The 16,667-nt window shown below is 41.0% G+C and overlaps 1 protein-coding gene across 4 annotated transcripts in view; it reads right to left on the reverse strand.

The window, feature by feature from the left end:
• The window catches only part of SNX14 (sorting nexin 14), a 136,077-nt gene that overhangs the window by 12,939 nt on the left and 106,471 nt on the right, over positions 1 to 16,667 (reverse strand). For all 4 annotated transcript variants that reach the window (XM_077162358.1, XM_077162357.1, XM_077162360.1 and 1 more), the window contains 2 exons: positions 11,063 to 11,103; positions 10,802 to 10,921 (listed from right to left, as the gene is read on the reverse strand). In XM_077162358.1, coding sequence (XP_077018473.1) covers positions 10,802 to 10,921; positions 11,063 to 11,103 — 161 coding nt within the window. The remainder of the gene's footprint in view (positions 1 to 10,801; positions 10,922 to 11,062; positions 11,104 to 16,667) is intronic.

Below are 16,667 nucleotides of genomic sequence, written 5' to 3' on the forward strand. Positions count from 1 at the left end.
CCACCAGATGACTGCAAACCAGGTGAGAACAAATGTACAATGAAACCAAGCCCAGTCTAAATTGCTGACCCAATGGATTATGAGCAAATAAAAATGGCCATTGTTTTAAGCCACTAACTTCTGGAGTGGTTTGTAACACAATAATATATTACTGATACAGAAGCTTGTACCTAAAAGTAGGGTGATACCATAACACACGAATTTGCTTTGGAACAGGGTGTAGGTGGAAGCTGGAAAGGTATCAAGAAATCTGTTGGTGAAGTCTGGAAAAATGGCATAGAAACTATTAGTAGAGGGTGGAAAATTAATTAGGTGGGAATTATTGGAGGTGGGAAACTAAAATCATATGGGTTATTTTTTCTGACCCCAGTAAAATTAAACAGTATTCAGTAACAATAAAAGAATAATCTGAGGGTGGGCCATGATGGCTCAGCAGACAGAGTTCTCACCTGCCATGCCAGAGACCTGGGTTCATTCCCTGGTGCCTGGTCATGTAAAAAAAAAAAAAAAGAAGAATCCAAAAATCCCCAAATAGCTTAGAAATTAATAAATACTTTTAAATAACCTATAAGTCAAAGAAAAAATAATGGAAATTTCTGAACTGAATAACAAAATTACTAGATATTAAAATTTAAAAGTAACAGTTAAATAAGACTGAGAGGGAAATTTATATCTTTTAATGCTTATGAAGACTAGACTTTCAGTTAAGCATAAGCTCTACCTCATGAATTTAAAACCATAAGAGAGATCCACCATCTTATCCTTCCCTTTCTCCTCCTGCTCCGGCGGCTCTCCAACTGCCACCATGCCCTCTTCCGCCTTCACCAGCTCCTCCGCCACCGTCCTCGACAGCCTTGCCACCCTCACCTTTCCTCCTCCAGAACAGCTACTGTGGGAGTGGAGACGATACAGAGCAGCTCCCGGAGCGACGACGAAGATCAAAGGGACGGCGTACACCATCCTGGAACGGCTGACTGTCTGGGAGAACCAGCTCCGGTGAGATCGCCGAGGGGTGCGGGCTTTCCCGGGCGGGACGGCAAGCGGCCGGAGTCCCTCCCTTCCTCCATCCCAGGACAGCTGGCAGAATTGGGCAGGCGGTCCCCTTGGGCGGCGGCGGCTGGTGCCCCCACCACGCAAAGCCCCCCGGACCAACTGAGAGAGTTGGGGTGGAAATTCCCAGACCGCGGAGAACGGTGACCGGGGGGGTCCCTTCCAAACACGTGACTCCCCGGTCCAGCTGGGAACGGTGCACTCTCCCGGGCTGCGGAGGCTGGCACCCTCCCGCCACACTTGGTGCCCCGGGCCGACTAGGAAATTCGGTCGGGCACTCTCCCGGGCTGCGGTGGCTGGCGACCCTCCCCGCCTTCGGACCCTCGGGCTGGCTGGCACTCTTCCAAGCCGCTTCGGCTGGCAAACCTCCCCCACGGCAAGAGTTTTCCAAAGTTAAAGGACCCACAGCACCTTTTACTGGTGGAACCTGCAGACAAACGTGTGCCAGGAGCGCCACCTACTGGGCAGGATAAGAAAAACAGAACCCAGAGATTTCACAGAAAAATCTTTCAACCTATTGGGTCCAACACCCAGGGAAATCTGACTAAATGCCCAGACGCCAGCAGAAGATAATGGATCATGCTCAGAAAATTGAAAATATGGCTCAGTCAAAGAACAAACCAATAGTTCAAATGAGATACAGAAGCTGAAACAATTAATGCTGAATATACGAACAGAAATGGAAAACCTCTTCAAAAACGAAATCGATAAATTGAGGGAGGACATGAAGAAGACATGGGCTGAACAAAAAGAAGAAATAGAAAAACTGAAAAAACAAATCACAGAGCTTATGGAAGTGAAGGATAAAGTAGAAAAGATGGAAAAAACAATGGATACCTACAATGATAGATTTAAAGAGACAGAAGATAGAATTAGTGATTTGGAGGATGGAACATTTGAATTCCAAAAAGAAACAGAAACTATCGGGAAAAGAATGGAAAAATTTGAACAGGGTATCAGGGAACTCAAGGACAATATGAACCGCACAAATATACGTGTTGTGGGTGTCCCAGAAGGAGAAGAGAAGGGAAAAGGAGGAGAAAAACTAATGGAAGAAATTATCACTGAAAATTTCCCAACTCTTATGAAAGACCTAAAATTACAGATCCAAGAAGTGCAGCGCACCCCAAAGAGGCGTTCTCCAAGACACTTACTAGTTAGAATGTCAGAGGTCAAAGAGAAAGAGAGGATCTTGAAAGCAGCAAGAGAAAAACAATCCATCACATACAAGGGAAACCCAATAAGACTATGTGTAGATTTCTCAGCAGAAACCATGGAGGCTAGAAGACAGTGGGATGATATATTTAAATTACTAAAAGAGAAAAACTGCCAACCAAGACTCCTATATCCAGCAAAATTGTCCTTCAAAAATGAGGGAGAAATTAAAACATTCTCAGACAAAAAGTCCCTGAGAGAATCTGTGACCAAGAGACCAGCTCTGCAAGAAATACTAAAGGGAGCACTAGAGTCAGATACGAAAAGACAGAAGAGAGAGGTATGGAGAAGAGTGTAGAAAGAAGGAAAGTCAGATATGATATATATAATACAAAAGGCAAAATGGTAGAGGAAAGTATTACCCAAACAGTAATAACACTAAATGTTAATGGACTGAATTCCCCAATCAAAAGACAAAGACTGGCAGAATGGATTAAAAAACAGGATCCTTCTATATGCTGTCTACAGGAAACACATCTTAGACCCAAAGATAAACATAGGTTGAAAGTGAAAGGTTGGGAAAAGATATTTCATGCAAATAACAATCAGAAAAAAGCAGGAGTGGCTATACTAATATTCAACAAGTCAGACTTCAAATGTAAAACAGTGAAAAGAGACAAAGAAGGACACTATATACTAATAAAAGGAACAATTAAACAAGAAGACATAACAATCATAAATATTTACGCACCGAATCAGAATGCCCCAAAATACGTGAGGAATACACTGCAAACACTGAAAAGGGAAATAGACACATATACCATAATAGTTGGAGACTTCAATTCACCACTCTCATCAATGGACAGAAAGAACATCTAGACAGAGGATCAATAAAGAAATAGAGAATTTGAATATTATAATAAATGAGCTAGACTTAACAGACAGTTATAGGACATTACACCCCACAACAGCAGGATACACCTTTTTCTCAAGTGCTCATGGATCATTCTCAAAGATAGACCATACGCTGAGTCACAAAGCAAGTCTCAACAAATTTAAAAAGATTGAAATCATACACAACACTTTCTCAGATCATAAAGGAATGAAGTTGGAAATCGATAATAGGCACAGTGCCAGAACATTCACAAATACATGGAGGCTCAACAACACACTCTTAAACAACAAGTTGGTCAAAGAAGAAATTGCAAGAGAAATTAGTAAATACCTCGAGGCGAATGAAAATGAAAACACAACATACCAAAACTTATGGGACGCAGCAAAGGCAGTGCTAAGAGGGAAATTTATTGCCCTAAATGCGTATATCAGAAAAGAAGAAAAGGCAAAAATGCAGGAATTAACTGTCCACTTGGAAGAACTGGAGAAAGAACAGCAAACTAATCCCAAAGCAAGCAAAAGGAAAGAAATAACAAAGATCAGAGCAGAAATAAATGAAATTGAAAACAATAGAGAAAATCAATAAGACCAGAAGTTGGTTCTATGAGAAAATCAATAAGATTGATGGGCCCTTATCAAGATTGACAAAAAGAAGAAGAGAGAGGATGCAAATAAATAAGATCAGAAATGGAAGAGGAGACATAACTACTGACCTCACAGAAATAAAGGAGGTAATAACAGGATACTATGAACAACTTTACGCTAATAAATACAACAATTTAGATGAAATGGACGGGTTCCTGGAAAGTCATGAACAAACAACTTTGACTCAAGAAGACATAGATGACCTTAACAAACCAATCACAAGTAAAGAAACTGAATTAGTCATTCAAAAGCTTCCTAAAAAGAAAAGTCCAGGACCAGACGGCTTCACATGTGAATTCTATCAAACATTCCAGAAAGAATTAGTACCAACTCTCCTCAAACTCTTCAAAAAAAATCGAAGTGGAGGGAAAACTACCTAATTCATTCTATGAAGCCAACATCACCCTCATACCAAAACCAGGCAAAGATATTACAAAAAAAGAAAACTACAGGCCAATCTCTCTAATGAATATAGATGCAAAAATCCTCAATAAAATTCTAGCAAATCGTATCCAACAACACATTAAAAGAATTATACATCATGACCAAGTAGGATTCATCCCAGGTATGCAAGGATGGTTCAACATAAGAAAATCAATTAATGTAATACACCATATCAACAAATCAAAGCAGAAAAATCACATGATCATCTCAATTGATGCAGAGAAGGCATTTGACAAGATTCAACATCCTTTCCTGTTGAAAACACTTCAAAAGATAGGAATACAAAGGAACTTCCTTAAAATGATAGAGGGAATATATGAAAAACCCACAGCTAATATCATCCTCAATGGGGAAAAATTGAAAACTTTCCCCCTAAGATCAGGAACAAGACAAGGATGTTCACTATCACCATTATTATTCAACATTGTGTTGGAGGTTCTAGCCAGAGCAATTAGACAAGAAAAAGAAATACAAGGCATCGACATTGGAAAGGAAGAAGTAAAACTATCACTGTTTGCAGACGGTATGATACTATACGTCGAAAACCCGGAAAAATCCACAACAAAACTACTAGAGCTAATAAAGGAGTACAGCAAAGTAGCAGGTTACAAGATCAACATTCAAAAATCTGTAGCATTTCTATACACTAGTAATGAACAAGCTGAGGGGGAAATCAAGAAACGAATCCCATTTACAATTGCAACTAAAAGAATAAAATACCTAGGAATAAATTTAACTAAAGAGACAAAAAATCTATATAAAGAAAACTACAAAAAACTGCTAAAAGAAATCACAGAAGACCTAAATAGATGGAAGGGCATACCGTGTTCATGGATTGGAAGACTAAATATAGTCAAGATGTCAATTCTACCTAAATTGATCTACAGATTCAATGTAATACCAATCAAAATCCCAACACTTTATTTTTCAGAAATAGAAAAACCAAAAAGCAAATTTATCTGGAAGCGCAGGGTGCCCCGAATTGCTAAAAACATCTTGAGGAAAAAAAACAAAGCTGGAGGTCTCGCGCTGCCTGACTTTAAGGCATATTATGAAGCCACAGTGGTCAAAACAGCATGGTATTGGTATAAAGATAGATACATCGACCAATGGAATCGAATAGAGTGCTCAGATATAGACCCTCTCATCTATGGACATTTGATCTTTGATAAGGCAGTCAAGCCAACTCACCTGGGACAGAACAGTCTCTTCAACAAATGGTGCTTAGAGAACTAGATATCCATATGCAAAAGAATGAAAGAAGACCCATATCTCACACCCTATACAAAAGTTAACTCAAAATGGATCAAAGATCTAAACATTAGGTCTAAGACCATAAAACAGTTAGAGGAAAATGTAGGGAGATATCTTATGAAACTTACAATTGGAGGCGGTTTTATGGACCTTAAACCTAAAGCAAGAGCACTGAAGAAGGAAATAAATAAATGGGAGCTCCTCAAAATTAAACACTTTTGTGCCTCAAAGAACTTCATCAAGAAAGCAGAAAGACAGCCTACACAATGGGAGATAATATTTGGAAATGACATATCAGATAAAGGTCTAGTATCCAGAATTTATAAAGAGATTGTTCATCTCAACAACAAAAAGGCAGCCAACCCAATTACAAAATGGGAAAAAGACTTGAACAGACACCTACCAGAAGAGGAAATACGGATGGCCAAGAGGCACATGAAGAGATGCTCAATTTCCCTGGCCATTAGAGAAATGCAAATCAAAACCACAATGAGATATCATCTCACACCCACCAGAATGGCCATTATCAACAAAACAGAAAATGACAAGTGCTGGAGAGGATGCGGAGAAAGAGGCACACTTATCCACTGTTGGTGGGAATGTCAAATGGTGCAACCACTGTGGAAGGCAGTTTGGTGGTTCCTCAAAAAGCTGAATATAGAATTGCCATACGACCCAGCAATACCATTGATAGGTATCTACTCAAAGGACTTAAGGGCAAAGACACAGACGGACATTTGCACACCAATGTTTATAGCAGCGTTATTTACAATTGCAAAGAGATGGAAACAGCCAAAACGTCCATCAACAGAAGAATGGCTAAACAAACTGTGGTATATACATACGATGGAATATTATGCAGCTTTAAGACAAGATAAACTTATGAACCATGTAATAACATGGATGGACCTAGAGAACATTATGCTGAGTGAGTCCAGCCAAAAACTGAAGGACAAATACTGTATGGTCCCACTGATGTGAACGGACATTCGAGAATAAACTTGGAATATGTCATTGGTAACAGAGTCAAGCAGGAGTTAGAAACAGGGTAAGATAATGGGTAATTGGAGCTGAAGGGATACAGACTGTGCAACAGGACTAGATACAAAAACTCAAAAATGGACAGCACAATAATACCTAAGTGTAAAGTAATCATGTTAAAACACTGAATGAAGCTGCATCTGAGCTATAGGTTTTTTTTGTTTTGTTTTGTTTTTTGTTTTTTTACTATTATTATTACTTTTATTTCTTTTCTCTATATTAACATTTTATATCTTTTTCTGTTGTGTTGCTAGTTCCTCTAAACCGATGCAAATGTACTAAGAAACGATGATCATGCATCTATGTGATGATGTTAAGAATTACTGATTGCATATGTAGAATGGTATGATTTCTAAATGTTGGGTTAATTTCTTTTTTTTCCGTTAATTAATAAAAAAAATTAAAAAAAAATAAAAAAAAGATAAAACCATAAGAGAAAAAAAAGCTGTGGTATACTCTAAAGACACATTATGGCTATAAAATTAATGACAGGCAGTAAACTTACTAAGGCATCTTGCAAGGCTGAAACTATGTGTCACTCAAGAGTAAGAAACAATCCCAGCCAGGGGATTTCCACAGTCAAGGCCACCTCAGCACAGCTTAACTTCTAGAAACCTTAAAATAAACTGTACAATATTAGCTTGAACAACCTTTATGAAAGAAATTCCTGATAAATGACCTGGACTGAATACATATATGAGAGGTGAGAGATTCCCTCAAAATTTGAGAGCTATCTCTGGACAGAGGTCAATCATATGACTTCCTGACTGTAAAGGGGCCCCAACACTGGTATGCTCCTGCCATTAATCTTGTAAGAGTGTTGTCTGATTAAACTGCAGAAACATCATATGGTACCTGAAACTCATCTATGACACAGACTAAACCCAAGGAGAGAAGTCAACCCTAGGGACTTTGCCATCCATAAATCCTGGATACAACTGGTGATGAAGAAGGGATCCACATAACTAATAAAGAAAGAGAGGCTCCCAGGAAGACAGATGGACACCAAGGGTATATCACTGGCTTGAAGAGCCAACTGCTACCTGGAGGGTATCAGCCCTGCTTTGCAAAAGGAGCCCTCCACCCCTGAAAGTTGCAGGCACCATGACATCATCTATCAGAAGAGTCCAGGTAAAAAATATTAAGAAACTGGCCTCCTGCTGTCAGCCAATAATGGGAGTTAGAGAACTATCCCCTAGTAGACCCCTGAGCTAATGACAACAGCAAAATCCATAAAATCAACAAATGGCATTTTACCACTGCCCTTCCATGCATTCCCATGCAGCTACTTAAGGGATGTACGACACCCTATGATGCTTGTTGGGTGCCTGTAACTGTGTCACACAGGCTCACTTTAAGGTTGCAGTACTCTGCCTGGGTAACCAGAGTCCTGTGAGCTATGGAACAGTGATTATAAATGTGCTGGACTGCCACTGGCTGCACCCCAATCACCACAGTCACTACCCAGCATATGGTAGGAAAGCCAGAAGCCACCTTCACAGCCAACTCAGATGAGGAAAAGAGTGTCCTGGATACGACAGAAGTACAAGAGGAAGCCTGCCCCCTAATACTGAGTGAGATTCAAGACCTGCTCAAAGAACTGAGCAGAACACCTTCTGATGTGGGGACCATCAGAAGAATACCACTTGGCTGTACACAGGTGCTACTGCTACAGGGCCACCAGGACACCAATGGACAAGCCACTGTGGACATCACTGCATTACAACTGTTTTTAAGGGAAACACCATCACACATCAAGATAACCCTCCTAGCTGGGGTGGCAATAGTCCCTGAAGTGAATCCAATCTTGCAGGCCCCCACCACCCTGGAAACTACAAAAGAGTAACCATCCAATGAGATGTTTATGGCAATGATCTACCCCTCCTGCTCAGAGCAAAGCAGTCAGAAGCTACCATGCCCTGCACCCCTTCCCCAGCGTCCTTCCCCAGGGATTCAAAAACTCGTAACAGGACTAGGGGGACCGGCTCCCTAATTGGCTCATCTCCAACAAGCTGCATGAAGTCCTGCAGACATACACTCCTTGATGCTGAAATGGTCCATCAGCCCACCCACCCAGAGAGATAAGCTCCAGATCTTCACCAATGATCAGCCCCAGCTTTTGCTACGGGCCTGGTGGTTGTCCCCCAAGAGCCTCCATGGACAACAATCACCTGTTCATCAACCTCACAGTATTTAGGGAGTCAAAAAATCCACACACTTTCATGGCTTTATTAGATATTGGACTGGAAATCACAGTTGATTCTCACTTTACCAGTGCAGTGCATTGGCCCCGCCATGCCCACTGACTGGCAGAGAGGGGTCAGGTACCTGGGACACCTGCCATGATAACCACCTAGATAGGACCTATCCTCTTATCATGAGCCCTAATACTGCTGCTTCCAACTTCCCAGCTCCCATTTCCTATCACTGGAATGGAAATCCTAGCACTTCCAGTTCCCCACATGGATTAAGGCCAAGTCTTTCATGCTGACAATTGGGCAATGCCTGCTGGGAGCTGATAAAGCACCCCTAACCCCTCTACGTGCTTAACATTCCACAATACCAGCTCAGACAGGGCACTGAGAAGATACACCTAATCATATGTGACACAGTGAAGGCAGTGTCCTGAAACTCTGACCTTTTATCTCACAGTCTGGCCTTTACTCAAAGCAGGGGAGGGGGGAATGGAAGCTGACCACTGATTACCGCAACCTCAACAAGACCATGTCTCCCATTAAGGTCCCTCTATGGACCCTGTCAATACTTGTGAAGAAGTCAAAAAGGTTGATGCTAGTTGATTTACTGTTAATGACCTTGCCACTATGTTCTATTCAGTGTCAATATGTGAGGAACATCAAGCTCAATTTGCTTTCACTTTTGGGGGCCTGCAATATGCTTTTACTAGGCTCCCAATGGGCTATTCTGCTGAAAGGATCTGGCAGTCCTCCAGCTGCCATCTGACATACTTCTGTGGCATGTAGATGATATCCTCCTGGCTGGTAACCAGGAATATGGGCTCCCACACTGACAACTGACCTCCTGACCCAGCAGTGATGGATAGTCACCTATCATAAGATACAGGGGGTCTACCACTTCCATCAAATTTCTGGGCTACATTTGGAGCAGGGAAGGCCGCCAGGTCCCACAGCCATTCCACCTCCATCTCCTTACTCCCCATGCTCCTTTCCATCTTGGCCAAAGAGGCCCAATACATTGTCAGCATGTTCAGCTTCTGAAAGCATATCCCACATCTATAGCATATCTGAGACCCAAATATCAAGTCACCTAGAAGACATCCACCTTTAATTGGGGCTCTCCTCAGAAAGATGCTTTAAAGACTGGCTGTTGAGCGATTCAAGAGGCTCTCCCACTGGTCACATGGGCAAAGGACTTACAACCTGAAGTCTCAGCAACCCGACTGCCTAATCAGGGTCCCAACTCCTGATGGGTTACTGATGCACGCACCTCCCAGGGGCCACAAGTAACTACGTTTCCTTCGAAAGATAGCAGGGTACCACATACATACTGCCTCTCTGAAATGGAGGCATTTATGGGATCTGAACCTATCATGCCTTGGGTCCAGGAGTCCCATCTGGGCAAACTACCACTGCAACTGAAGCATTTCTGGTTAACTGGAAATGGTATCTGCAGGACTAGCCAAGACAGGACCCTCAGGAGTCTCTGTGCTTCATGAAAATATTCAGCCTCTGCCCCTCTGGTCTACCTCAGTAAGATCTCCAACAACTGTTTACCATTTATAGTAATCACAAAAACAACAGATTTTTTGGGAGGAGGAAGGAGGAGCTGTCCTTTGAGCTCCCACGACTCTCCATGCTTGGCACTACTGTGGCACTCAACTAAGCTGCTTAAGGACAGGAACTATATCTTTATATCTCCATTGCCTTCATTCAACAGTAGGCACACAATAAAATACTTATTTAATGAATGGATGAAATATTTTATAAGCCATTAATATTAGGTAATACCATAAAATAAATATAAATACATTACAGCAATTAATTCTTTGATTATGGGAAACTGATGATTTATCTATCCCCTAAGGAATCCATTTTAAAAAATCCCCCAAATACAGAAATGGTAAAGGTTTACAAATACAATATCTAAAAACATTTACCACATTAAAGCAAATAACTAAGTAACTACACAATACCTTCTTGGTACACTGTGAAACTTATTTCAATATAAAGATAACGTAAAATTCCATCCATTGCATTAACAGGATTCTCCCTATAATGGAGAAGTTATCTGAAGTATGGCAACGTGAAACTTAATGCCTCTTTAACGTAATGTGCAGTACCTTCTTGTTGTTTTCTGAAGTAGGGCTGAGAATGGTCAGTTCTGGTCTACTTGGTTTAGGCTTTGGAGATTCACAAGAATTAATGAAATTTATGATGAATGGCTCCAAATGCTGACCTTTCTGTGGCAATACAGAGATCATTGTGTGAGAAGCCAAAATCAAAATTATGATTTTTAGTAATTATATCTTATTAAAATTCATTAATATTAAAATATACTGATGACTATCATGTTGTAGAATACACAAAAATCAGTTAGTCACCTCTTTCATTAGTTTTCCAGGAACAGACTTTATAATTTTCCCTGCAAGTAAAAGCAAAATGTCAATTTTATGGAGGCATAAATATACTTCACAATTGCTCTTATCAATACTTCACCAGGTAATCTACTAAATTGCCAAGTAAAATGAGAAACCGTAAAAATATTTGTAATTAAGGGTAAAATAAATTGGGTCAATGGAAATACCAGCAGTGAATGAGAAGGAAGGGTAAGGGGTACGGTATGGTTGAGTTTTTTCTTTTTTTATTTCTTTATCAGGATAGATGAAAATGTTCTAAAAAATGATCATGGCGATGAATACATACTATGTAATGATACTGTGAGCCACTGATTGTTCCCCATGTATAGAATGTATCTGTGTGAAGATTTGTCAATAAAAATATTTTTTAAAAATTTGTAATTGACTATTTCACACTCAACTAAAATTTAAAATATATATGATATTCTTAACTATTTATACAACTTTAGGATTTTCTTTAAATATCCAGTAGGGTGTTAGGTGGGGGAAGGGATGGAACAAGACAAGTGTTGATAAGTGCTGAAGTAGAGTGTTGAGTTCATTTTATGATTTTCTCTACTTTTGTATATATTTGAAAATTTCTATATGAAAATGTCTTCAAAAGACTTTAAACAACAGTGAATATCTAATAATACCTAAAGATAAGCTTCAGAAGGTAATCAAAAGAAAAGTCTTAAGAGTTGCTATAACATTTAAGCATTTAAACTGCCTACTGGAATAGCTTACATTCTGTACTCTATATTAAAAAATTCTATACTAATTCTGTGTTTGCTAAAATTCCTTCTTGGTCTTATTTTCAGTCTCTCTTATTACATATATCAAATATATTGAGATTTTATCAAGTATTTAGAAATGGCTGTTAAAAGTAATCACAATTGGCAAGTACAACTTAAATTTTTTAAGTTTAAATTTAGAAAACAAACATATAGCAATAGCAGGTGACATTAATAATAAAAAACAAATAGAGATTGAATAGATTGAATAGAAATAGTAATCTTTTTCACAAGTTCCTAAATTACAGGGTTTCATCCTGCACTTTTCTCTCTCCTGCAAGCTCTCCCTGAGCCAACTTATTTATTCACTCTAATTTCAAATAACACTCAAATCTCTAAGCCTTGCCTCGCTCCTGGCCTCTTCTGGTTTAAAAAACTTCTACAACCAAATTATATAAATTCAAGTACAAAACTACTCTTAATTTATCCCCAACCTGAGCAAGTAACAACAGCATTCACCTAGTTGCTTAAATAGAAACCTGGTCATCTCTGATCATTTTTTCTTATTTAGTCAAACATTGTCAGTAATCAAGTCTACCCAATACTATTTCCTAAATACCTTACATAAGCAAATATAAAGTGTCCTCTTATTTTCCCCTAATGAGATTTCCCCTCCTCCACCAAATATTTTGGCTCAACAGAATGTATTTATGTTGGGGGTTTTAGATAAAAGCCAAATGTCTACTTGTGATATTTAATTCATTAATTTCCTTACATATACACTCAAAATTATACTGTATAAAGTACATTTAGAAATATTGCTTTTTCCTATTATTATTTTTAGCAATTTTATTCAAATGTTTCCAACTAACATCAGTTTGCTGTTTTTTAACTTCATATAAAAGGAATCTTGCTGTACATATTCTTTTGTGTCCTGCTTCTTTCATTCATCAGTTTTGTATGCGTGTGTATGTTCTAGCTTGCTAGCTGCTGAAATGCAACACACCAGAGATGGATTGGCTTTTAATAAAAGGGAATTTATTTCATTAGTTCATCAGAGGAAAAGCAGCTAACTTTCAACTGAGGTTCTTTCTTATATGGTAAGGCACAGGGTGATCTCTGCTGGCCTTCTCTCCAGGCCTCTGGGTTCCAACAACTTTCCCCCGGGGTGACTTCTTTCTGCATCTCTAAAGGCCTGGGCTAAGATGCAAGTGCTAAGATGAGGCATGCTGAGCTGCTTGGGCTGTGCTACATTGAGCTCTCTCATTTAAGCACCAGCCAATTAAATAAAAAATCATTCATTGCAGCAGGCACGCCTCCTAGCCGACTGCAGATGTAATGAGCAACAGATGAGGTTCACGTACCATTGGCTCATGTTCACAGCAATAGAACTAGGCACCTTCACCTGGCCAAGTTGACACCTGAACCTAACTACCACAATGTGTGTGTGTGTGTCATTTTATTATTTTTTTAACTTAATTTTTACTGTGTAGTATAACATATATACAAAGCAAAGAAAAAAACAATAGTTTTCAAAGCACACTTCAAAAAGTGGTTACAGGATAGATTCCAGAGTTTGTCCTGGGCTACCATATGATCCTCTCATATTTTTCCTTCTAGGTGCTCTAGAATATAGGAGGCTAGAGGGCTTAAAATATTTTATCATCACAATTGATTTTTTTCCTTCTTTTTTTTGTGAACAATAACATATATACAGAAAAGCTATAAATTTCAAAGCACAGCACCACAATTAGTTGCAGAACATATTTCAGATTTTGACATGGGTTACAATTTCATAATTTTAGGTATTTACTTTCAGCTGCTCTAAAATACTGGAGACTAAGAGGTGTCAATTTAATGATTCAGCACTCACATTCATTTGTTAAGTCCTATCTTCTATGTGTAATTCCACCATCAGTTTTGATCTTTCCATACCTCTCACTGGGGTTGTTTGGGCTATGGCAATTTGAAATTTTTGATACTGGAAGTGTCTGTCACTAATGTGGGGTCGGGAGATGGAACTATCTGATATTCTGGAGAGGCTGGGCTAAGTTTCAGAATTTATCTGGACCAGGGACTCATCTGGAGGTTGTAGGTTTCTGGCAAGTTACTCTAGTGCCTGAAACCCTTGTGGAATCTTAAAAATTACCCTAGGTATTCTTTAGGATTAGTTGGAATGGTCCTGGTTGGGGGTTGGCATGTTATGATAGCTAGCAAGGTCTACCTTTTTTGCCATTTGCTGTTTTGAGTCTTCGAAGTCAATTATCCCGTCCTCTATATCACTTATTCTTTCATCTCTTCAAATCTGGTGTTGTGTGCTGCTAGTATGTTTTTTATTTGGTCAAGTCTTTAATCTCTGTGATTTCTGCTATTTTTTTAATTTATTCTTTCATATTCCTCTTTGTGCTCTTCTATTGTCTTCTTGATCTCTTTTATGTTGTCTGCTATCCCGCTTATTTAATTAAGTAGAGTTGTATGAATATCTTTGATTAGTTGTTTCAACGTCTGTGTCTCTTCAGGTGTTTTCATCTGGTGATTACTCAGGGCTTTTTCTGTCTGCATTGTGATATTCTTAGTGACCTTCTGCTGTCTTTGTCACATGTAGATATCTTGATTGATTTACTTTGGGAGTTGATTTCTTTCAGTAGCCTAAGGCCTTGTGTTTGTGGGATGGTTGTACAAGAGGGAGCAGGGCACGGGGTGGAGGTGTTTGTGGGATGGTTGTACAGCAGGGAGCAGGGCACAGGGTGGAGCACTTAGTATGGTGATTTGTTTCAGGGCAGGTATGGGTGCAGGTTGGGGGTGTTATGCTGGTGCTGGTGGGCACCTAACAGTAAGGGAGGATGTAGCTGTGCGTTGTACCAGTCTGGGTCATGTAACTCTGGTGTGCACTGGTCTAATGCACGGAGGCCTTTGGGCACATGCAAAGTGCTATGGCAGCAGGTTAGCACTATGCCTTCATGTATTGGGGGCAGATGTGACCAAGCTGTGGATGTCAGCACTTTCTCAGAGCTGGGGGGTGTGGCTGAGGTCTGTGCGCATGTACAGTTCTAGGACAGCTGTAACGTGCATTTCCCAGAGCTTAAAGACGTAACTGGGGGCCTGTGCGCCTGCATAGACTTAGAAGTGCTGTACATTGACACGCAGAGCTCAGGGGATGCTCTGACAAAAGTGTACGATACTTTGGGCAGGGCGGGTAGGAGCCAGGAGTAGCCTAGATATCAAGGCTAGCGCCTGCAGCCTTTCTGTGCTGGCCACAGCCTGCAGGGAACAGGTTTGGGAAGGCAGTGCTCAGGAGGGGTGCAGGAGAGGTGAGTTGGGCTGCACTTGCAGTGGGGGTATGAGGCAGCACTGGGGGCTCGTGGGTGGGGGCGCTAGAGTGCAGGGAATGGGAGTGCATGTCAGTGTATGGGTGTGTGGGGTGTGCAGTGAATCACCAGGTCACAGGGCTGCACTGGTGAGTGTACCATGCCCTAGGAACGTGGCATGGCTTCCTAGTGCCTGGCTCCCATCCGTGCATTCCTGTGGACTCCACTTCTCCGTACCAGGGTCCAGCTTTCTGCCTCTCAGTTCCTCGGCCTCTGCAACCAGGGTTACTCCATGTGGTGCAGAAGGCTCTCCCAGGTCAGCTGCATTCCCAAATTGCCACCTCAGTCACCCTCCTGTCTCTTCTCTAACTGTTCCATGGAGTAGGGCTAATCTCGAGCTACTCTATTTTGCTATCTTCCTGGAAGTCTCCCTCTTGACTCTTCAGAACACCTAGGGCTTGAACTGAGACTCTAAAGTTTTATGCACTAGGTTTGCCTTCCTGGAACACATAATTCCCAGAGGGTTCTGAGGTCAGATAGGTCCTTAAACTCACCAGACCAGCCTCTTCAAGGTTATCAATTATTAATTACATCTCCCTATCCTTTAGTGTTATCAATTAATTATATCCCCTCCCTTCTCAACATGAAAAAAGTCAGAACAGGCATTGCCCAAAGACCTCTATAGATTGGGAGGATTAAAGCTGGAGGAGGAGGTATAACTGAGAAAATGAGATTTAACAAATGAGTAAGTCTTCTGAATCACTGTATTAATATTTCTTCTAGCTTCTAGTGTTTTGGAGCAGAAAAATTTGAGATGGTAGAATGGTAGTCCAGGGCAAACTCCAGAATCTTTTCTGTAACTACTTGTTGAAATGTGCTTTGAACATTATTGCTTTTCTCTTGCTTTCCTTTGTATATATATTATATTTTACAATTTAAAAAAACATTAAGAAACAATGGTGGGACTTCTGGGAAGATGGCCAATGAGAGCTGCTTGAGATTGGCCCTGCTCCACGGAAAAGTTGGAGAGGGGACAGGAGGGCAACAGAGGTAGAAATTCGGGAGTTGACCTGGGAGGACTTCTGCTGCACATGGGGCAGGTCAAGGAACTAAGAGGCAGAAAGCTGGAGACGGGAGTGGAGCAGTGGAGCCCACAGGAGTGTACGGATGGGTACACAGGAATAGGAAGTAAGACAGGCTGCGCTCCTTGGACACGTTACCCTCACGGGTACAGTCCCGTGACTGGTGACCTGCCCCACACCCCACGCACCTGAACCCCCTTACCTGCTCCCATTCCCCATGCTCCGGGCGCCCCTACTCCACCAGCCCCCAGTGCATGCACCTGCCCCCCACCCCCACACCCCAAGTACAGCCCAACCTACCTATCCTAAACCCCTCCCGAGCACTACTTCCCCCTCCCTGTTTCCTGCAGGCTGTTACCAGTGCATAAAGGTTGCAGGCACTTACTTCCATACCTAGGCTACCTGCACCCCAGGACCATAGTGCTGCACAGCCTCACCCTGCCCTGCCTGAGCACAGCACATCTGT

The sequence above is a fragment of the Tamandua tetradactyla genome, chromosome 5, assembly GCF_023851605.1.
Source record: "Tamandua tetradactyla isolate mTamTet1 chromosome 5, mTamTet1.pri, whole genome shotgun sequence".
Classification (NCBI taxonomy): Eukaryota; Metazoa; Chordata; class Mammalia; order Pilosa; family Myrmecophagidae; genus Tamandua; species Tamandua tetradactyla.